General features: G+C 38.1%; 1 protein-coding gene across 1 annotated transcript; it reads right to left on the bottom strand.

Annotated features, from left to right (window-relative positions):
• Positions 1–4039: 4039 nt before the first annotated feature.
• Positions 4040–24321, bottom strand: PEX2 (peroxisomal biogenesis factor 2). The gene is made up of 2 exons (XM_035890114.1): positions 24192–24321; positions 4040–6836 (listed from the first exon to the last, which is right to left on the bottom strand). Exon 2 carries the CDS (start codon positions 6815–6817, stop codon positions 5903–5905), a length of 915 nt encoding a protein of 304 aa, XP_035746007.1. The 5' UTR covers positions 6818–6836; positions 24192–24321; the 3' UTR covers positions 4040–5902.
• Positions 24322–24371: the final 50 nt, after the last annotated feature.

The following is a 24371-nucleotide window of genomic DNA, read 5'->3' as shown; positions in this document are numbered from 1 at the left end:
AAAAGCTTAATTAGCCTCCACATCTGCATTGTGAACACTGCTGCTTATGCCTTGTCATGGGCCATGCATCTCTACCCAGATAATTGTGCCTCACATAGTATGTTCAGCCAGATGGTCAGTCCCTGTTGTGGTTTAATGCATCTGAAAGTAAGATGGAGATCACCAGTGACAAACTGGGTATCAGTATCCAGAATACCAAGCCCATTGTTGTACCTTACTGCACCATGCACAGCCATGACTACAGATCTTACAGTAAGACTGGGTATAATAGGAGAGGATTTCTTCAGAGTAATCACGAAACAGGCAATAAACCTGATTTAAGGCAGAGCAAGTTTCAAAACTCCTTGCAAGTCTTTAGTGCTAATACAGATTCCAGTGTAAGTGTTGATACTGTCACAAACACTACTTACTGTTTCTGCCTTTTGCAGTAGGCGCTGTCCTAGTTGCCTAGCCCCAGTGATTGCCCTGCCTCTTGGCAGAGAAACCTGATCCTTTCTGCACCCTGTCTTTGGGCCCCAAACAACATAAGAACCCACTACAGAGGGCAGGCTAGCAATCTTGTTAGGGAATTGGGTATATTTACCCAAAGTCTTCTACTGAACCTATAAGTCATGACCTTTTCTTTTCCATTAAGACAATGCATCTCTGAGGAAGATCCTTGACAGTTATTGCACCAGAGGTATCCTTCCCAAATGTACTAAGAATCCAGATGTGCTAGGTTGGGCTACTTCCTTGGCAGGCTGTGTCCTGAAAGACTAGTTAGGTAAGATCTCTAAACAAGATGGCACACCAGCTATTGGCAAGTGTTTAAAACCTAGGGGACATGGCAGGATACGTTGGTCAGTTTAATCAAACCTGGCAGTTTTGCAGCCAGAGGTTAGACAGGTTGTAATGAACACAGAAAATGGCAGAAGAGAGGAGGAGAGACCGTCCCTCTCCTTCTCCTGCGCTACTCCAACATGCATGATTAGTTCTCCATTACAGCTCTCCCAACATAGCATAACACAGAGCAGTTACCAGACTGACCACCTCTTGTTCCCTGAAATACCTCCCTGAAAGCAGACTGATTCCTTTGAGATGAATGGTAGCACATTGGCCAACTTTACCATTCTTTGCACCGGTCTGTTCTCTAAGCAGACTCAAGATCAGAGAGGTATGTAACTGGGGATTTTGTGCGTACTGAAAAACGCCTGCAAGATCTAGAACTACTTGTACCTGCTGTTGCAGAACAAGTTTGCCCACACCTCCTGTCTGAAACAGGTCTGCATTCTGTGTGAACGGTTTAAAAGCAAAGGTACAAAACCCCAGGCGTGCTCCAGAGAATGGAAAAGATCACTACTTGGCCTAGCAGATGCCTCTGTACACGTTTACGTAGTCATCTGGTCTTAGTGTCCCAGCCCAAGAGGGATCCCCCACAAACATATTTTGTTTGAATGCCATCTATTTGATCACCTTGCGTCAGAGCCTGCTTTTCTCCAGGCTGTCCTGAAATGGTGGAAACTATTAAGACTGCAGTAACAATTTAGGTGGATGTTTCGACGGTGACAATGTGGAAAACTCTCTTGAGTTTTGAGAGGGTGAATGGAGGCAGTTGTAATCTACTTGACAAATTCTACTAGAGTTTTTCCTGGGAACGCACAAGGTGTTGACATTCAAAAGCTATGAAGCACCATTTTGAAACTGCTCCCTGGTGTTTTGGTTGTACACACAGTAGCCCAGGCTATGATATTTTTGTTATTAGAAGTAAATGACCATCGACTTTAACACCTACCATGGCAGTAACCACATGACCCTATCCTGAGTGTCCAGTCATGCCACAATATTCTCTTCTTAGTACAAGCCAAGACAGCTTCCTAGCAAACACACAGCAGAGCATAACAGTTGACAATTTATTGCTGTGAATAGTCTGCTCAAAAGCAGAATTGTTAGAAAGATAATTTGCTATGGAAGCTAAAATTGAAAAATTTTAAGTGAACTGTAACTATAAACTAGTTTCCCACTTTGCATTTTAGTCTCATGAATACAAAAGTATGAAATCACCTGACAGCTAAACCATTGAATAGGCATAAGTAGGCTTCCAAAAAAATTAAAATAAAAAAAGGGTCTCACAAACTTCAGGACCTCCTGTTAAGAAGGATCTTTTATTTGTCAACTTGCTTTTCATAAGAACAATACATCCCAGATGACAATTGTAGTAATACTCTCAAATAAGGACATTCATCAGTTTGGACTGTATTTGGGAAATATATTTATTTCATCTTTCTTAACATGTTCTCTTCACCACTTTGTCCAGATCATCCTTATAGAAAAATAAAGAAGTATTTCCAGGTAATGCAGAAATCAGATACCATCCCTGTCATTTCTTTTACAAAATACTTAAAACTCCTGTCCTTAGGTCTTCGATAACACTACTTAAATGAGACCTCTCTTAAAGCACAGAGAGTAGATGGAGTGGTGGTGGCTTGTGGAAACCAGGAATCAGCATTCTCCAAGTTCTTTCATCTAAAAGCCTCTAAAAATTACACCTTGTGACAACTGGCAATTCTCATTAAAATGAAGGTATATTCATAAACATTAAAAAACTTTTCATAATTAGTCTGTTTCAGGTACGGCTTCATTTTTTGATTTCTCATACAATGAAAATGTTCATGTAGCACACACAAGAGAGCACAAATAAAACAGTTAATACAGGGCTGTAACTCCCATCCAAGACTGAGTAAGAGTTCTGGTCCCTTATCTTTCTTAAATTCTAGGCATTTATTCTTTTTGCTGCTGCACATATGACTGCTCAGGAGTACATCCTCATGGTCATGGTAGCTGAACACTAAAAACCTTTTGTTTCAAGAAAATGACTGAAGAGATGAACATTCCAAAACAAGTTCTATTCCCTCTACTGCAGGAAGCACCACCAGATGTATCTTAGTCCTTTGTTACAGCAGAGATTTAACCTGACAATGTAATGCTTATGAGGACAGATTATCAATGAAATTAGTATGTAAAATTAATTATCCTTTGATTAGTCTACAAATTATCTAATTTTTCTCTGTAATACCTTTAAGTAAGACTTTTCTGAAGTTTACATATCACAAGCCACAACAAAACAGAATTACAACATAAAAAAGGTGTATTTTTAATTTTACAGTGCCATAAGGAAGCTGCTGAGTATTGACTTTGGAGTCCCAGAAAGCTAGCCTGGTAGCAAGTAGTTTTTCAATACACAAGTTGAAATCTTGGTCTCATCAATCCGAGTTTTGACTTAGATTTGACAACTGAGCAAAGGTTTGACCACATGGTAGATTACAAAAAAAAAGTAAAAAATTCAGTATCTGACAAAAGGAACCACTCTTTTCTAACTACTTATTTCTGTGAGATGCATGGTACCTGCTTACTTGCACAGAAAACAAAAGAATTAAAGCCACACTTTATGATCTAGGACCTTAGGGTAATGCAAATTGCTTATTTATGCCATAAGACAGACTTTACAAACTTGGTCAGTGCTACAGGCTACAAACCTAACACATTGATGTTGAGGTACTAGAGCAGTAGGCCAATGCTTTGGTATAATAAGCCATCATAAGTTAAAGTACCAAAAGTTCAACTCCAGAAGAAAAACAGGGAAGCCAACTGCAATATAGCACAGCCAGCAGAAAGTAGCTGAGCAATAGAGGTACAAAAATCTGGAAACAGGTTTTGTGTTGATACTGTAACAGGGATGAAAAACAGAATATACATTTTCCTAGGATTTCACCTGCATGAAGCTGCAAGAGACAAAACAAACCTCAGAAAATTCATACAGCTTAGGTAAATCAAACAGCAGGACAGAGAGTGGTGGAATGAAAAAGGAAGATAACATCCTTTAAATGTTCAGGAAAAAGAAGCATTTTAAATAGGAAAGAAGTTAACACCTACGTAAGAAGAACATGACACCTAACAGAGTCCACATTAGAAAATCCACAGCCTTTTGACACAACACTGCACTGTGACTTCAGAAGGAATGAAAAGTCCACAGGAAACAAAAGTCTGCTGTGATTATAAGTCAGGATTGCAAATACATTTCTTTGGGAAGAGCTATTAAGTGATGTGCAGGGACAACTCAAACAGAATCACTTCAGGACCAGCAAGTGACTCCAGGATATTCTCCAACAGACTCGCCAGTTTTGATACCTCTAATAAAGACAGATTTGTACCTGCTGGTTCAAATGGCAACTGCGAGTAACAGAAATTTGGCAGGCTGCTGATATACACATTTGATGGCAAATAATATATTGCAGCACAGTATCTGGAAGCAGTTGCTCTGAAGTCTCTGTTGACTCACAGAACAGTAGCAGAATTAATGAAGTTTTGGGCTGCCCACAGATACTTATGAGCCTGCTAACTATATTTAATTGCATCAGATGAAAGCGTTGTGTGTCACTCTAAAGATCAAAACCTAAAATCTAAGATCTTCAAACAAACAGGCTGGTGGGTTGTTTTAATCAGACATTGAAGAATGTAATAAACCATTTTATAAAAGTAGATCAAAGATATTGGATCAGTTGTTACCATACTATTTTTGGGACTATTGATGATAACCAATCAAGAACACAACCACCATAAAGTGATTTACTCAATTCAACTGTGTAAGTTTTTGAGAATTTGACTTAAGTGCCAAAAAAGGATGCAATGTATTTTTGTGTTAATGAGGCACTTCTGGGTAAAACTTCCTGTTAAAATGGGACTGCAATTGTGAAAAAATTAAATCTTTAAAACCAGGTCAGAGAATAAATGGATGAAGTGTTAAAACAGGGAATAACAAAAACATTGCAAAGCCAACAGAGAAAGCAAATAGTAATAGTAAAAAACAGGAAGAGTTACCTATTTTTTTAATATGTCTACATCCACATAGCTGTGCTGGATCTTTTTTCTGTGTGGTAGCGAGCTGTTAGTGAGGTTTGGCACCCACCTTGACTACACCAAAGAAGAGTGGCAAGTCCCAAAGACAGCATCTTGTGAGTAAACAGTTTTCTCCGTGTCTCTGACTCAGAGGAATGCACTTAGGCAGCTTGGGCAGCTGCCGCATTCCAATGGATGATGGACTGTGCCCCTCAGCTTTATAGGGAAGAATTAGGAGCTGGTCATACATGGGTCACTGAAGATCACTAACATTGAGTGAGAAAATGCGTTCAGTGACCTCATGAAGATCTAGAAGGTGCAGTGTATTTGCACAGGAAGTGGTTATTTCTCTTTAGGCACCTGTTAACTACATAGTATCTATCTGCCTACCAGATGGATCACTTAAAGCTTATCGTCTATTGATAACTGAGTTAGAGAAAGAGTATGTCCTGTTATGGCAGCTGAATATGATGAAAACTATTAACAACCTTCTGAGATGACAATTATCTTACACCTTTCCTTTTTTGCAGTGGAACATGACACTGGGAATTCAAATTTAAAATATTAAAATTTAAAATTATTCTTTAGGCATGACAAGGATCACTTTCTCACTAAATCCATCTCCTAGGTAAATAGTAATTGCAGAAGCTTTTACAAGAAGCTTGAGAAAATCCACAAAATGGGTAAAAGCTTACTGGGCATCTTCTCCATCTTTGAGAGACATGCAGTGAGGAAGTGGCAGGCTGACAGACTCTAGATCTAAGAAGGAATGACTTGACAACACAGGGGTACCAAACTAGAATGAGAGAATAGAAGAGGTGGTGAACTCCTTTCACTTCCTTCCTTCAGAGAGGCAAGATGGCACTGTTACTCAGTAAAAACCTAAGACCAGTAAAGACATATGTTACAACAAACTGCAGAGCCTCCAAAACAACCTTTGAGCTGTCTGTTTACAATAATTTCTGAATTTTTCCATTAACCTCTGCAACATAATATTTCATGTACAGTATAAAACCAAATCAACCCCATATCAGGCATGCAATTCTGTCATTTCAATTTTATATTTCAGTGGCTGAAGACTGTGTACCTCTGAGCCACATTTAGGACATGTAAAATACATATCAAATAAATAGTTACTTTTAATACAGTAGTAACAAAAAACATGCGAACAGCCTATGGTATGAGGCATGGTAGGCCATTCCCCACATAGTGAACATTCCTTGCAGTGAGCTGCTAATGTGTTTTCACTATTGGAAAGACCTGCAATAGGCAAACACCAAGAAAAAAACTTAAGTTTTAGTTTCTGTACATTAATAAGTGGTAGCAGATAGATCAGAAATTCAGCAAAGCCATGCCATAAAAGCTCCCTGTTCATGTATTCAAATCCTACCTGACGAACACTTTGTGGATTGCAAAAAACTGACCTAATTCCTAGAATGCGTTCTGTAAGTGTTGCATATGTTCCTTTCTGAAGAAAAACCAGAAAATTTAGAAGTCCACAAAGTTTAGTAAGTCCAGCTGCAAAGTTAATACAATGCTTAATTTTGCAGAAAGATTGCAGTTGATGATTGCTAAATAAATCATAACACCTTTCTTCCAACCATCTTCCACCAACCGTGAAAATAAGATACCATAACTTCTGGTGTTTGCTCAGAGGTTGGTATTTCTCTGTCTGGGATAAGTTATTCTTGTATTGAATATTCAGAATAGCCTGTCCCACAGTTGCATTCTTGGAATAGATAGTGAATCTCCATATTATAAGCCATAAAAATGCTTTTACTTCTGGTTCAAAATGAGACAACACCCCTGGTTTAAATCCATGAAAACAGTTGGTGAACTGGGACCACACTAGTTGTTCCAGGGCTTTGTTTAGTTCAAGAGCATCAAGTTGACTTATTCTGAGCACAGGATTCACGCTCTTTTCATTTCCAGTGCTGGAGGCCATTTCTTCACAAAAAAACTTTCTAGGAATAAACACAAAAAGATTTTAGTATAATGGAGCATTTCCTATTTTTATTCTTACTAAGGATAGCAAAGTTGCAATGTAACAGCAGTAAACAAGAAATAACAAAAACGCTTCTTCAGAATGCTCTATTAATATGCTATTAATATGCTACAAGTCCTTTCAGGATGCTTTACATTAATAGCACAAAATTTTATCTCAAAAAAAGTTACATTGGACTATTTCTCACAAACAGTAACATTTGTATTTAGTGACAGAGAAGTGTTTAACAGCTTTCAGGTATTTAGAAAGCTCCAAAGATTTAACATTTCATTGTATAAATTAAAAAAAAAAAATTGCTAGGTATAACCGTAATATTCAACTGGACCTTAAAATAGAATATCAGAAACAAGAATTGTAAAACTATTTGGTGTTTTATGGAGAAACAGGGAAAATAAACATACTAACTAAAATCTAGAAGAGAACAGTGGGGTGGATACAAAATATTGCTATATGAATACTTCAGTAGCTGCAGCTTAAAGTAAAATTTTAGAAATACTAACAAATTTAAGGATTACATACAGAAGATATGGATGAAAATTAAGGTGGGAATGATAAAACTTGCTAAATAAAGGCAGTGAATTGTTCAGAGAAGAATCATTATATGAGATTAAAGAAATATTCAGCATTCAGACATAAATTATCATACAGTACATCACAGAAGCCTGCATATATTTTCTAGAGTCTTTTGACAGGTGCAGGATTGTGCTACTTGCATAACAAATTTTCTGGCAAGATGATTAATGTATACTAGCAACTTCAACAAATCTATACTCTTCTTGTTCAAGCATTATAGAGAAAAAAATATTTGTTAAAATTGCTTGGTTTAAATGTTATTTGTATCTGGAATTCTGTGACTAAGAAAATAAATGCAATAAATTGCAAGAGCAAAATACAGATAAGGCCTCAGTAATGCAAAATTGTGGGGCAACTGATTTTTTGTTCCTTTTGTCCACATAAAAATCCTAAAGTGATTTAGGAGAAATGGTATATTTCAGGTAGCATGCAACATATTTCACTTTCTAAACCAGAGTCTTTGCATAACAGACAAGCAAGGGTCAACAGTCTCTGGAGAAAGTACAGAAGGTACTTTGGATCCTTGTTTATAAGAGGAAAACCTGCTATAACACTAGTTGGCTTTCAATAAAAGATGCCATATAGGATCCTATACAGGAATGGTTGCTAATGATGTGAATAATACTAAAAAAAAAAATCCTCCAAACCAATAACTATTTGCTGAAACAGAACGCACCAAAAGTTTTAAAACCCAGTATAAAACATTATTTGTGGCATTCCTACTGTTTCCTAGACCTATAATTGGTCACATCTGTAAGGAAAATATGCAAAGCTAACAGGAAATATGATTTTGTTCTTAATGTATGCTTTACAACAGTAGTTTCCAGTTAACTAAGACTGACTACATGGGTAGGGCATACAATAGCTCCTCTTGGTTTCTTTAAACTCCTCCTTCCTCATTAGCAAGCAAAATATGGCTGAAGGTAAAGTAAGGCCACCTCCTCTGGGCAAACAGCTATGGGGTTCATTGCATCAACCCACATTGACCTGACAAGCCAGTATACAGGGGTATACAAAGGCAGTGTGCCAAAGCCATCTCACTCACACTTCTGTCTTTTCTGTAGTAAGCACCAAGGCACAGGAAGCATGGTTGGAAAGTGTTATCCAGTACCATCCCCATAACTTACCTCCTCCACTTTGTGATCAAAGGATCAATTCAACCCCTACTGGATCTTGCTGTATCACTTAAAGAACTCCAGCTCCAATGACTATCCACCCTCATCTTCTCATCCCACTGCCGTTTTAGGAACCACAGCATGTGATAACCATCTGCTCTGTCACTCTGGTTTAAGTGCTATTCACTCGTAACCCCTAAAAGTCTAGCGTCTTCTTCACTTCTGGTAACACCTCAGCCCCTTCTACTCATTTCACTCCATTCTACTCATTTCAGTTACCCTCCTAACTAGTGTTCTTTACAATTCACAGTACACACAATCCCCTTTCAAAACGCTAAAATTATTCGAAAGGGACATCTTACCAAACAGCTTCCTTGATCCATCTACTAAGACTATTTTCCAACATCAGTTCAACCATCTTTTTCAGCTGTCTTCCATTATCCCAGATGCTTTAAGAAATTGCTCTTGTATATTTCTCATAAATAAGGTAGGCTAAACCCGTGCAGATTTTTTTTTCCCCCAGTATATCCAGATTATCTAAAGAAACCTCAGCAAATGAGGAATAGGTCATCAGGAACCTTCTGAAGTTCAAGGAAAATGCAACAAACACACAGGATTATGATAGAACATGAATGACAAGAAAACGCATGGATCACTATAGGCTGGGAGCTGACTGACTGCATAGCTGCTTTGCAAAAAAGGACTTGGGGATTCTGGTAGGCAGCAAGCTGAACACAAGTCACCAGTGCATCCTTGCAGCAATAATGCCTACTGGAATGCATTAGCATGTGCGTGGCTAGCAGACTGAAGGATATGGTTATTCCACTCTGCTTGGCATTGGTGAGTCTACACCTGGGATACTACATACAGTTTTTCCTCTTTTCTGACAAAAGAAATGTCAACAAACTGAAAAGAGTCCAGCCACTAATATAATCAGGGAGCCCCAACACCTGATATCTGAGGAGGGCCTGAAGGAACTCAGACTGTTCAACCTGAAGATAAGGCAGCGAGGAAGTGATCTTATAGTAATCTTCCACTACTAAAAGGTTACAGAGAAGACTGAGTCAAACCTTTCTGTGAGATGCAGTGAAAGAAAGAGAGGCAACTGGTTGTAAGTTGCTACATGAGAAATTCTAATTGGACATATGGAAATTGGAACAGTTTGCATAGAGGGATTATGAAATCTCCATCCCTGAAGATTCTTAAAACTTGACCAAACAATGCCCCAAGCTACCTGTTCTAAAACTGAATTTAATCCCAGTTTTCACAGGAGGATGGACTAGATGTTGTAAAGATCTTCCCTGAACCTTCCCTGCCTTGTTGTAGAATCTAATGGCTTTGAAACAATACGTATTTTTTTACAGAACTTTATTTTATTGTTTAGTCTGGAGAAGAGGAGGCTGAGGGGAGACCTTATTGCCCTCTACAGCTACCTGAAAGGAGGCTGTAGCGAGGTGGGGGTCGGCCTCTTCTCCCTGGTAACGGACGATAGGATGAGGGGGAATGGTCTGAAGTTGCACTAGGGCAGGTTTAGGTTAGACATTAGGAAAAAATTTCTTCACAGAAAGGGTTGTCAGGCACTGGAATGGGCTGCCCAGGGAAGTGGTTGAGTCCCCATCCCTGAAGGTATTTAAAAGAAGGATAGATGAGGTGCTTAGGGACATGGTTTAGTGGTGGGATGGCAGTGTTAGGTTAACAGTTGGACTCGATGATCTTAAAGGTCTTTTCCAACCTAGACGATTCTATGATTTCTAGGATGTAACTTCAGTGAACTGGTCAGTGTGGGTTGGAACTTTGTATACAGAAAATCAGAACCACTTTTGAACCAACAAGTCCAACCACTGTTTGTTAACCTTTGAAATTTTGCAGAATCCAACAAGTCTCCTTTTTGAAAAAATTAGAATCAGCAACATATATACTGTTTAACTGTGATGTATTTAATGTCTCTTCCTGTATTACCAGCTAGCAGCTTCAGTCAACTTTTAGGTCACTTTTATACAAACTGTATGGAAAAGGAAGAATATCAGACAAAAACATAAGCAACTAATAATAAAGATGTACTCCTTTAAAATCCTTTAAATTATGCTTATAATATTCCTATGTAAGCAAAGCTTTCTTTTTGATGAATGATTAGGTAAGCATTCTCAATTTAAGCAATAAAACTGTGCATTGGTCTGAAGTTCTTTGTTGCTAAGAACATGGAAAGTTTGCCATAGGCCATGACTGTTAACTGGACCCTGAAAATTACTTAAAGATTATATCCATATAGCCTTGATTTTAATGTGTAAGCACATCTCAGTGCGTGCACTGTTATGTACAGGCTAAAATATTCTGCTATACACTATGCTTACTTCCAAACTGACCAAAGGTCTTACTGCACTTATAGATAGATAGATATAGATACTTACTTCCCATAGACAAACATTAAAAGGGAAAGTTTGAAATCTGTATTTTTCTGTGAAAAATGTCTGCAAATGTCCTAATGATCTGGTGTCCATTTTTTCAAGTGATAATAAATAAAGAATAAATAAATGATAATAAATAAGTTTTTCCCTTTTAAAATGACTTCCTCTAGTCATCCTAAAGTAGGAATAAATGAGAAATATTCTGGTTTAGAACTAGATAATAAACATGGCTTGCAAGCGTCAAGTCATTTAACTTGTATTTTTTTTATGTTATGTTTGCATTTCATATTCTGCTAAGCTGCACAGACTATAAGGAGAACATTGTTTTTCCTCCATGTTTCTGCATTAAATTCTATCATGTCCTTACTATTTTAACTCTTTTATTTGGTCTATTTTAAATTATTTAAAACTTAAGAACTCAAATTGTAGACCCAGGAATGAAAGAGACAAATATCAATGCTCAGTTAAGGATGCCATCAGGCTTAGCTTATATGATCAGAACTGAACAGTGAAAAATCAGGTGAAAATACATAATAAACTCTATGTGTGATGAACTTGTTACATAAATACAGTTTAAGACAAAACACTAAAGACTACTACTTGAAAGGTTCCTACTTGATTTTACACTGTCATAGATATTGCATAGAAAAGAATAATAAATTTCCTCCCAGAAAAAAACCCTTATGGAATGTTTCTTTCTTAAATAACCTATAGTTTGCCTAGTTTGTGGTTTGTTTTTGTTTTTGTTTTTGTTTTTTTTTAACTAAACAAATGAACAATCCCACTTGCACAGTACACTGTGCAACAACAACAACAACAAATTGTGTATCACCAGAGAAAGAGGAATTTCTTCTGGTATATGTTAGTGCTGTTATTGAGCACTGTACAAATTATGAATGAATATATTTTATTTGGAAACATGTTATTGACAGAAATCTATCAATAGTAATGTGAGTATTGTCAACAGGCTGTCAATATTAATGTAATTATGATTAAGGGGATAACATGGATTTTAGCTATAATACCAAGTAACATCTCCTGCATTGCTGCTATCAATATAAGCATTATTATTGACCTGTTCTGGGACTATCAGTATGAGATGTATTACCATCAGGCATATTTGTCAATGCATTCTGCCCACAAAAATTCTACATTTAAATTTACAGGTCTGTAAACCTTGCCTGCAGAAATATACAATTCCAAGTAACCTCTAGGGTGTCATTTTTTTCCACAGGGCTATTCTACCGGGGATGAGTAATCAAGGGGATTCTACTGTCTCAGTGCTACTGCAACTGCATTCCCTGCTTTTCTAGGATAATCATTAGAAGACAGACAGACATATATTATATGCAAAGGTTAAAAATATTTTTAAATATGATTTGTCAAAACACTTTTTGGGAAATAAAATAAAAATATATTTTATTAAGTAAAAAATGAACATTGTTCCTTACTGCTCTAACTTAAAATTGCATTTAGGATGCAAGAAGTGGCACCTCCATTCACTTCACTGAGTTCATGATTTAACTATTTTAGCTAATCTTTCCTGTGCAGCCAAAACATGTAGTCGGAGCACTGTACTCATGCAGAGATGGAATGGACCACAAGAGACCACCTAAGCTTAACTCAGTATGAATGCAGGCTCAAGAATATCTCAACAGATGTTCAACTACCAAGGAAGCCGATTCCACACTTTCTGTAGGTGGTCTGTTCCAGGGTTTTTTCTCATATTCAGTCTAAAGCATCCTTATCACAAATAAAGATGGTTTTCATTCCACAGGAGGAAACAATAACAGAGAAGAATTTCCAGTTTACCTGCATCTTCTCAAGAGGCAAAAGCAGTGAGGGGACCAACTACATATAGATTTGCCAAGCCAGACAATGTCCTCTTTCCTACAACATGCCTGGTATGATGCTCCAGAAAAAAAACCCAACTTTACTTTTTTCCAGCAGCATAATTAGTATTTACCTTGAGGTCTACTGTATCACTACATCTTCAGATCTTTTTCTGTCATTTTTCTGTCTGAATAATTATTTTCTGTTTTGTATTCAGGTATTTGAGTTTTTCCTCTTAAATGCAGTGCTTTGTACTTGCCTGCATTGTTTTTCATCTTGATTTCAGAGATTCTCTCCAAATCAAGAATATTTTGGATTCAGATCTTATGTTCAAAACAATGAAAAAAAAGCCCAAAACTTTCAACCCCTCTTCAGCTTAGTACCATCAGTAACTTTTCTAAGTGTGTGTTCTCTTCGATCATCCAACTCATTAATACCTTTTCATCTTGCCAGGGTACTATAGGTAATTACTCTGTAAAGGCAATTTTTCAACTTGATGCTGATAATATCAGCATCTAATGGAGATAGTATTGATATTACATTTCCCCAGCTTGCTTATGTAGGGGAAAAAGACTTTATTAAACTCAAGTTGTATTGTACCTAAAGTTTTCCTCTTACTAAGCTTGTCATCCTTTCTAGGAGGAGAAACAGGTTGAGGTTTCTTATGAGCAGGTCATATCAAACCATACTGGCTGTTTTAAATCTCTCTTCCACGTATTTTTAGATACAAATTAATTGCTAAACTATTTACCCCTGAATCTTTATTTGGAATCGAAACTGAGATCTTCAATAATTCTCTTAACAAAAGAATAAAGAGACACAAAAAGACACACATACAAACCCATTTCGTCTGCTATTTTCACCCTCTGGGACATCAAATAAATAAATAAATAAAATCAGTGGTGCCTAATTCCTCAATCATTCTAGGATGAATTTTATTAGGATTTGCCACTTGAGCACATCTATATTAAGATTCCTTAGGCTATTCTTTCTGTGCTTTAGTTCCACTCTTATTTCCTAAGATTAATCTTATGAAGTAGCAGGTCACAATATCTCTCTTTTATAAAGTATGAAGTAAAGAATCAGTCTTTGAAAATCTGTTACTTGTTCTCCTTTCTTATTTAATAACAGATCTAGGTAATGGACCCATCCCTTTGTGCTTACTTAGATTTTTGGACCTTTTCATTGATTCTTTTCTTGTGCTTTGTAAATTGAAACTTATTCTTTAGAGTCACTGATTTTATTCTTACATTCCTGCGCTACTCCATTACATTCATCCCTAATCATGTTGCATTATTTTTGCCTGGACAACTCGTTTGATTTCCAGGCCACTGAAGAATTCCTTATACATAAAGTCTCTTTAACATTCATTATTAGTAGTTTATTATTGTAAACTACCTCAACACAAAGAAACAACAAGATATGCAGAAGAGAAAACAGATTTCTTTAGTCTCTTCAACAGACTAGATTCCGCCAAGTCCCAGCATTCAGATCTATGGCCCAGACAGGGGGAAGTAGCTTGTGGTGGACATGCTAGGAATCATACCCTCTCTGGAGAAAATATCACTAACCCACAGTTCCTCTTTATTTCAGGAGCTACGATGCATTTGGTATTGTGCATTCCGTGTTGCCATACTGGGGGTATGTGAGAAAGAGCAGACAAGCGACACCTTTGGTCTACTATCCCTCCTCTTATGTTCACAAAGTTAGGATATCAACAGATAGCAATGAAAACTATCTTTCCACCAGTCACAAGAATGATGAGAGGTGTTTTTTTAATATGAAGTGTGTGTGTGGGGGGGTTGAGTTATTTTTGCATTTGTGGGGTTTTTTTAATGTGAAAATGTATGCCACTTAACTGTTCTTTCAAGCTACTCTTAATAGTAGAGGATATTTTGGATGTCCATTTGAAATCAATAAACTTTAAAGATGAGAAGTCAAACGATACGTATCCAGTTAATTTTAAAATCTTCTTTTACATCAACTCGTATAATAAAACACAGAACCTGGACCCCAGCTGCTCAGAACCTCATGTTTTACCATTAATTCTCATCTCTTTCTTGCTCATCAAGTGTAGAGAGAAATATCCTCAGATCAAAGTCTAATTGGGAGCCCCAACTGTGTTGTCTCTTAATCACTGTAAAATTAACTTATCACTATATCATTACCTCAAATAACCTTACAAAAGATTGATTTTGTATTACTGTCTGGTTTTCTATATACTTCAGCTAAATACTATCATTTTGTAAAGAACATAAACCGATTCTTAAACCATTTGGAATAACTACTAACATTAATTGAAAAAAACAGTAATACACTGCAATCACAGAAAATATTATTTTATTCCTGGGAGGCAGGACTACACAAAGTAAAGGAAAAGACTGAATGACTGACCGTGTAACAAGTCAATCCCATAAATGAAATGAAGATTTTTCAATGAGGAGGTCGAGTGAGCAACTAGCAGCAAATCCCAGAATCCTGAATGCTAGTTATGTTTAATGTCAGAAAACCAAGTACAAGACAAAGACACATTCAAATAACAGGGTGCTTTTCCAACTTTAACTCAGTAAACTTCGATTTCATAAAATGGGATACAAGAGATTAGCCACTGCTGAATGCCTGGAGACAGCAAGAAAACATAACGATAGCTCATTGATTTATCTTCCACAAACCACCTGCCAGAGTCAAAATATTAGGGCTTCAAGTTACAAAATCAAAACCAGCTCAGAAGAGCCAGAATTGATACACAGTAATGAAGAGCAGTAGGAAAGTGCTGCACTGTTACAAGTTGTACATCAGTCATTTCTGTCAGTATTTGATGGAAACTGAAAATCCCTTGTCAATGTAATACATTCTCTCAATGAACGTTAGCAACCAAGACTGTTATTGGCCGCTGTTAAAGATCCTATGAATGCTAAGAGCTCCCACTGAATTCAGCAAAATTCATAATCAGTCAGCACTCTTAATAAAAGACAGATTATTACATGCAAACAACTAGATCTGATAGACTAATTACTGCATAGCTAATATTTAAGATACTACCTTTTAAAATCTGTGATGTGAAATTTAAGGCTACAAAAGCTCAAAGTACATTTGTATTCCCTGTAGCATAAAGGTCATAGATAGAATCATACCACCAATTTTTTGGGCCCTAATTTTCATTTATTAGAAGAAAGAGGAAGATAAGCATGTACCAAGTCATATGTTCAATCACTATTCTTCTTTATCCCATATCCCATTCCTTTTCTTCCCCCATCTTATTTCCTTTTCTTTGTCATCCCTCTCCTTAGTATGTCAAATTGCAAATTCATCTCTAAAGAGATGTGTCAATTCAGCTTGTAAATTGCCATTCTCTGCTGTACTAAATGAAATCTAGCTGTTGTTCCTTTTAATTAAATCACAGAATCGCAATCACAGAATCACAAGGGTTGGAAAGGACCTTGGAAGATCATCTAGTCCAACCTCATTTTTTTTTTTTATAAAAAAACATAAAAATTTGTCACTATCTTCAGCTTTTCACTTAATTCCTCCTGCCAGGGATGGGCTGCCATCAGAAGTGAGGCTGGTGTTTGGAGACAATGAAGTTGTAGAATTCTGTCTGTCATGCTTCCTCATCTCAAAGGCGGCTTGTCTAGGGTTACTGATTCAGTGATAAATCAGTGATAGAAGAACCCCAAAGCTCAACAAAACAAAGCTGCATTGTAACTTGAAGCTTTCCAAAAAAAGTGGTTCAAAAAAATCCCTTGAACACCAAGAGGTAGAGCCAAAATATGTGCCCAGTATGCACTATTGACTCTTTCTTAGGGAAGTAGGTAATGGGAATTATCTGGAGACATGCCTTGCATTTACTGTTGAGGTATAGCCTCTTGCAAGGAAGGGGCAACATCTCTGACTAAACTACTATCAGGAGTTATGAGCGCATGGGAAAGATAAAGATCCCTTGTGCTACAAACGTAGGTCTCAACTGTTGATGGTCACATCAGCAGACGACAAGGAGACCCTTGCATTTGAAGAGATTTTGGTTATGGTGAAGATATGACGTTCTGGTATAAGGATAGATAACCAGAAGTTATATTACTGTGCGTGTGTAAAAGTGAAATGGATGTAAAGTTTAGCAGATGTGCCATCCTTTATGTTAAACAGTGAAACGTCACACTGTAATAGAGGTATGCAGCTCCTTTTCAGAACGGTTCAAAGGCAGAACATGAATACATGGTTGTGAGCTCACTGTAGGCAACGATAACCATAACTCTTCATTTGCTGATTACTGTTACTTACCTGAAAAGTTGGCCTTATGCCTTGTGACATATGTAATACCTGCTTTTCATAGTTCTAAGGGCACTGTATTTCACATAGCCTTATTTGTCAAGCACAGCATCAGTCCCAACTTTATGCATCTTTTCTATACCCCTCCTTATCTTTCTTCCATTCAAAACTACCTAAAACGTCATCTAACTTAAATTCCCATTTCACAGCTCTTGAGTTTCGGTTCTGCTCCTACCTGTCTGATCCATATGAATGGATCACCAGATAAGTATGGAGATGCCAGGATGAAGATTGAGAAGATATGTAGAAAGGATTCAGAAGAAATGCCTGTTCTATATACTCAGATACAATTTACCACAGATGACAACCCTGGAATTTTGCATTAAACACCTTAGCCTCATCATTTGTGAAACACAGTCATTGCCGAGATTTTATTTCAATTTTCTTACTTTTTACATACTTATGCATACCAACTGCACAGTCATGAATATCCAGTGATACGCAAGTGTAACAATGCTGATCCAAGTACTGCACTGCAGGAACATAACGTCCTTTAACCTTTTATTAGAAATACTTGTTAGACAGGAAAGGTAAAATCTGTCCTAAATGCATAGCTAACTCATAGTTAACCTCTGTCCACATCTGTACCAAAAGGAGGACTGTATGTAAAAACAATACTGTTGCAGACTGTATATATTTATGGTATGTTAAAGACAGGAAGAAGGCCCTGCATCAACAAAACCACAAGCCTGTTCATTGTCAATTTTATGTTTTGGCCTTGTATTATATGGCAAAACTTATGAATAATTGCATCTAATTATAATCAAGGACTCCCAACTGGTGGAAGGATAAAAAACAGGACTTTACCTGATGCATGTGCCTCATTTTTTAGGCTTGTGTTCTACAGAAACATAAGCTAATGTAATTTCTGATAGCTACAGTCACTCCCTTCCACCTTCCTTCAACTGTGTATTGCCACCTTTCTTGTAGAAACATTTGGCCCTCTACTAAACTCTTCTTGTATGCTAAACTGGCAGAAAACAAACATGTTTAATTTTATTCTTCTTCAGATTTAGTACACAAACAGGTCAGCACAGCATCAGGTAAGACATGTGCAGTACCAGAAAGAAGAACATCAGGGCCTGGAAAAATGGGTAGTCATGGAACCGGCTGCCTTTGAATCTCAGCATCATACTCTTACATCTGCCACCAGTCAATAGCAAGATGGAAAACCAAGCCTTTAATTTGACTAGAAGAACCGTTCTTACGGTCTGCAAACCTGCCATGCTGAACGTGCCAGTATAACACCACAACACTGCAAATACCAATAATGAAACTTCTTGCTATCTTTCAAAAATGAAAAGAAAAAAAAGGACTAATGTGGACTTGCAGGTGAGAGGCTACTCTGTTTAAATAAGTAACACCATGTGATTTGTCCCCACTCTTACCTTTTTGATATGATGTACTTTGGCATACACAGTGACTAATAGGGATGCTGGGAAAATCAGACGTGGTCAGTGTCCCCAAATCTTGACAGTTTTATTACTTGGTAATTATGGTAACTTTAAGCACACGAGGGAAGACTGATGTGCTTTCACCACACTCTCTTCAATCCTATAACTTCATTTGCTGGCAAAGGGGTCTTTTCTTGCAGTCATTCTAAAGCAGTACAGTGCAGTTTCCCCCTCTGAATCTCCTAAAGTATGTGTGTGAACGTTCACTGGTGGTTTGTCAAATGCTGCTTGTGTACTTACTGCAAGCTGGGGCGGGGAGAAAAAGAGAAGACTTTAGAGTTGACTATTCCCCCCTCCCTTTTTATTTTTTATAATTGTGATAACAGGGGCAAGCAGAAAGGGATTAGTGTGTTTATTGTAAGTTTATGAAATCCAATCCCCGCTTGCTCAAGTGGGGCCATCTAGAGACAGTTGCCCAGGCCCATGTCCAGATGGCTCCAAGGAGGCAGACTCCGCAGCCTCTCTGGGCAATCACTGAAAAGAGCCTGGCTCCGTCCTCTTTGCACCCCCTCTTCAGGTATTTATATACATTAATAAGGTCCACCCTGAGCCTTTGCTTCTCCAGGCTGAACAGTCCCAGCTCTCTCAGCCTTCCCTCACAGGAATCATGATCCAGTGCCTTAATCATCTTTGCTTCCCAGTATGTGCAGGCCTCCACTACACTGGGGTGCCCAGAAGTGGACACAGCACTCCAGAAGCAGCGTCACCACTGCTGAGGAGAGCGAGAGGATCCTTGACCTGCTGGCAACACTCCTCCTTAAAACAGCCCAGGATACCATTAGCATTCTTTGCCACAAGGGCACATTGCTGGCTCATTTTGAACTTGGTGCCCACCAGGATCCCCAGGGCCTTTTCTGCAAAGTTGCTTTCCACACGGTTGCCATCCAGCAGATACCAGGGTGTGGGGCTGATCCTCTCCCCAGGTGCAGGACTTTGCACATTCCCTTCTTGAACTTCATGTCAGCCCATTTCTCCAGCCTGTTGAGGTCCCTCTGGATGGCAGCATGACCCTCCCGTGTATCAGCCACTCCTCCCAGTTTTGTGTCATCAGCAAACTTGCTGAGGGTACACTCTGCCCCATCATCCAGATCATTAACGAAGATGATAAATGGGATCAGACTCAGTACTGACCCCTGGGGTACACTGCTGTTACTGGCCTCCAACTAGACTTTGCACCATTGATCACCAGCCCCTGGGCCCATCTGTTCAGCAAGCTTTATATTGACCTCACTCTCTGCTCACCCAGCCCATACTTCACTTCTCTATGAGGATGTCACAGTGTTGAAAACCTTACTGAAACAGTATCTACTGCCCTCCTCTTGTCTACCAAGCCAGTCATTTCACTGCAGAAAGTTATCAGGTTGGTCAAGCATGACTTCCCCTTGGTGATTCCATGCTGACTACTCCTGATCACTTTCTTGTCTTTAACATGCCTGGAAATGGTTTCCAGGATTAGCTGCTCCATCACCTTCCATCCTTTTCAATTTGTTCTGGTAATGATTAATAGATGGCTTAATGTGCATTTGGCCACTTGTTCCTGAGTCAAACTGGCTTCTTATAACCTTTTCAAGGTGAGGTTGATCAGCCTGTAGTTCCTTGGGTGCCCCTTCTTGGCCTTTTGAAGATAGGAGTGACATCGACTTTCCTCCAGTCTTTAAGCGCTTCTCCCAGTCTCCATGATCAATCAAGTATTATCAAGATCTTCCTCACAGTGATACCAGTCAGCTCCCTCAGCACTCATGGCCGCATCCCATCAGTGCCCACAACCCTATGTATGTCCAGTTTACTTAAGTATTCTCTGACCTAAACCTCTTCCACCAAGCGTACATCTTCCCTGCTCCAGACTTTCCCCTGAGTTTTACAATTCCAGAAAATCTTTGCTAGTAGAGATGGAGGCAAATAAGGCCTGCAGTACCTCAGCCTTTTCCACATCCTGTGTCACTAGAGCCCTTGTCCCATTCAGCAGTGAGCCCACATTTTCCGTAGTCATCCTTCTGCCACTGACTATTTACAGAAGCACTTCTTGTTGCCTTTGACAACCCTTACCAGATTCAACTCCAGGCAGGCTTTGACTTTCCAATCACACCTCTGCATGCTCAGACACTGCCCTCTATGTTCCTCTAAGGTTACCTGTCCCTGCTTCTGCATACTTCCTTTTTATGTCTGAGCTCTGTGACGAGCTCCTTGTTCAACCATGCAGGGTTGCTGGCATTTTTTCCTGACTTCCTACTCATTGGGATGGACTGCTCTTGAGCTCTGAGGAGGTGATCCTTGTATATCAATCAGCTTTCCTGCACCCCTCCGGGGCCTTACCCCATGGGACTCTTCCAAGCAGATCCCTGGAGAGGCCAGTCTGTTCTGAAGTCCAGGGCTGTGATCTTGCTTTCTAATACTTAAACCAGGTTCTCAAGAAAGAAGGCACTAATATCAGTAACCAACTGAATAAGAAATAGACTACGTTAGTTTCTGCCAAGGACCATACAGCTTCAAGGAGACATGAGCTAAACTGGAACAAACATGCTGAACTTTTTTAATAAAGTATTATCTAGAGAGTCTTCAAAAAACCTCTCTGCTCAAAAATCATTAAATATCTAAAAATTTTTAAGAGTCAGATATTAAAAATAATGTAATGTAATACATCTTATTCTTCAGTTAGACTGACATTAATCCAGAACAAACTTATTCGTAATAGATTAAGAACATTTCTTATTAAATACAGCACTATCTTTCAATTAAAAATCTTACTCATGTTTGTTTCTTATTATTACTACCTTATTTTTCTTCTTATTATTAGAGCACATCATGTTTACAAGCTAATTTAATGAAATTGTATTTATGCCTAAAACTTATCAGTTAATATTAGCTAGAAACAATTTTTTTTAGATCTTGATTGCTGTTCCCACTGCATAAACATAGAAATTGCAAGTACAACAGTCCTGTGGGATTTTTTTAATGAGTAGGCCATTATAGCCAATATAGAAATAAAGCATATCAGTAATAAAGCACTTGCATTATAACCTCAAATTGTTGCCTGATTTGTCCACTGTTTAATTCACTACTAGTTTTCCTTCAGACATCTGTTCATCTCCTCCATCCTTTCTCTCCCCCTACTCTCTCTGAACCTCATAGCTTTGAAATGACTTTCATATGTTTCAAAAAATAGGAAAGACATTCCCACTCTCTCCCATTTTGAATACGTAATTAATTTTTTTTTTCCTGAAAGACCATGTACTTCAATACTATATCCAGATATAGGTTAATACCCCTTGATTATTTACATCTAGAAGAGCCATTCATTTTACAATGTATTTTTTTGTATTGATAGCTGTAAACTCGTTTCCTTCATTCCTTCCCAAATATTCTCTGGGTAGCAGTCTTTAGTAATTTTCAGAACCGTCACTTTATAAGACTACAAAGGATTAAACACAAGAGAAGATCAAATGTCTTTCTTGACTTGCACCACAGCATTTGATGTCAAAGCACAAATGGAGGTCCTCAGATTAGTAACAGTGTCAAAAACTATCGGAGTATAGAAGTTACCTTTCCCATTGTATTCTATGAAGTGCCTAATGAAGTCCTTATATACTATCAATACCTGTTTGCAAGTTTTAATTGAGTTTTATTTAGTCTGTCACCAGAACATTTGCTTCCTACATGTCCTGAATCACAGTAAGTATCAAAACCTTTTTGTGAGTCACTATGTTCTCTAATAGAAGAAATGGTACCTACTGTCTCACAGTGGAGGAGTAATAAAATAATCTAATAGAACACAAACACAGAGAGCTCTCAAACAAACAAACAAAATTCCCTCCCAAACACCCTCGCTGCACAAAACAGACATTCCATATATCTGGCTTAATCCTTAAAAATCCACCAACATGAACTGGGGGATACCACTCCAGCTACCTGACAGCCTTTTAATCAGTAGATGGATTTATAATGCATCTGAAGGCCCATTACCCAAGAAGTTAAAACTTTTTTAAAAATAAATTCAGAAGATGAAATTTTACATGCTTGTACTGCAGTACTAAGAGTTCTAAGCATAGCTGTGAGAGACTTAACCATGAGCTGATTCAGATGCATGTAAGTTCATCATTATTACTTCATAGTTTTCAAGATTTCTAACATGAATAAAATACACTTTGCTGCTTATTCAGAGATATGTCTAATTTTAATTATTTACCCAATTATATCAACTTTAAAGTTTCACTAAAGCTTTAATGGGAAGTGATTTTCTTCATTTGGTAAAAAGGATAATCTCGACAAATAAAAACCACAAATTTGAACCAAGGCAGGCCTAGAAGTTAAAAGGACTTACAAATTGAGGCAAAACTCTAAGCAACGAGTGATTCCAGCTGCCTTGTCCCCAGATTAATGCACTTTCACTATGCTCTGTACTCAATATATGTAATCAATTCTTACTTTAAAAAAACGCAAATATATATAATAACATTGCTTTCTTAAAAAAATAAAAATATTACTTATAAAAATACCCAAACACTCCACCTCTTTCACCCTCCCACAATACAACCTATTTCCATAGCAAATTCCAGAAGAATTAAAATATAAGTGTCCCTCCTATACTCTTGTCATTTCATGACCTACTGGTCTGTTCCATCTCTACGCCAAAAAAAAAAAAAAAAAAAGGCAAAAGCCTTTTTAAACAGTTCACTTTAAATCTTAAAGGTGTGAAGTTATCCCTCTAACTCCAGATCAGGTAACAGAAATGGATGACTTCAGGCAGTATGAACAAACTTAAACAAAGAATTCAGAGGTGTGAATTGTTAGTTCCCTTAATAGTTTATTTGCTACTCCAATTCATGACCCAGCAATTACACTTTTATATGTTTTCCTACTAATTACTTCATCAGATAATCTAGTGGTGATGGACAACCAAGAAGTGAAAAACCAAACTGTTAATGAGTAAAAACAGAAGCATTAAAGAGGAAAAAAAAGTTTGTAGAAGAAAGCACTGATAAAATAGGTAAGAATAAAACCAGTAGTAGTCTTAAAGTGAACATTTTATGAACAACTTGTTGCTGAACTGCCTATTAAAAATGGCTCCAAAAGACTTAGACAAGAATTCACTAACTTCCAGTAAAATCAAACAGATGGCTAAATATTTTGGAATTGGATTTTACTACAAACTGGCCACACGTCATCTTTGACCTTGATGAACACCTCCCTCCCACTCATGGGTGAAAGATGATACAAGAACTATACAGTAATATACAGCATAATATACAATGCTGTGTTTTTTGTTATGGACTGTATCATAAGCAGAATTCATCCCTCTGCCAAAATACGTTGGCCAGCGAGACTAAATCTACGTTAATTTTGTGGCAAACTAACAGCTTGTTGCTTATGCTTACAGGCTGCACAAAACTGGATTAACAGAAAGTGGAAAGGAGCCGCCTTTAGCAGGCAGTGTCTATAGGAAACTTTGTCATCTATAGCGGGCAGTCACAGGAAAGGCCTTGGAAGTCTATAAACAGCTCACTCTCTCAACTGACATCAGGGTAACAATTTGGATTAAAACACCCCTCTGCCTGGACATTACACCCTTTCCGCCCTCTGGAACACGTTACCAGGCTCCGTCCTCTCTTACCTTACACCCTGGGCCTAGCTGGAAACCGCGCAGCCTCTCTGCACGCCGAGGCAGGCGACAGGAATCAGAACGCCCGCGGGACCCACGGCACTGAGCCGCCCGGAGACAGCCTGGGGAGAAAGACAAGTTTTTACGAACAGGGCCTGGGGGAGCGGCGGGGCTGAGCCAGAGGCTGAGCCA

The sequence above is a fragment of the Egretta garzetta genome, unplaced genomic scaffold (assembly GCF_000687185.1).
Source record: "Egretta garzetta isolate BGI_Z169 unplaced genomic scaffold, ASM68718v1 scaffold251, whole genome shotgun sequence".
Classification (NCBI taxonomy): Eukaryota; Metazoa; Chordata; class Aves; order Pelecaniformes; family Ardeidae; genus Egretta; species Egretta garzetta.
This window is presented reverse-complemented; position numbering and strand designations above follow the sequence as displayed.

Bases quoted from the DNA above. Each gene is read 5' to 3' on its own strand.
- PEX2 (XM_035890114.1), bottom strand. From the start codon at position 6,817: ATGGCCTCCAGCACTGGAAATGAAAAGAGCGTGAATCCTGTGCTCAGA.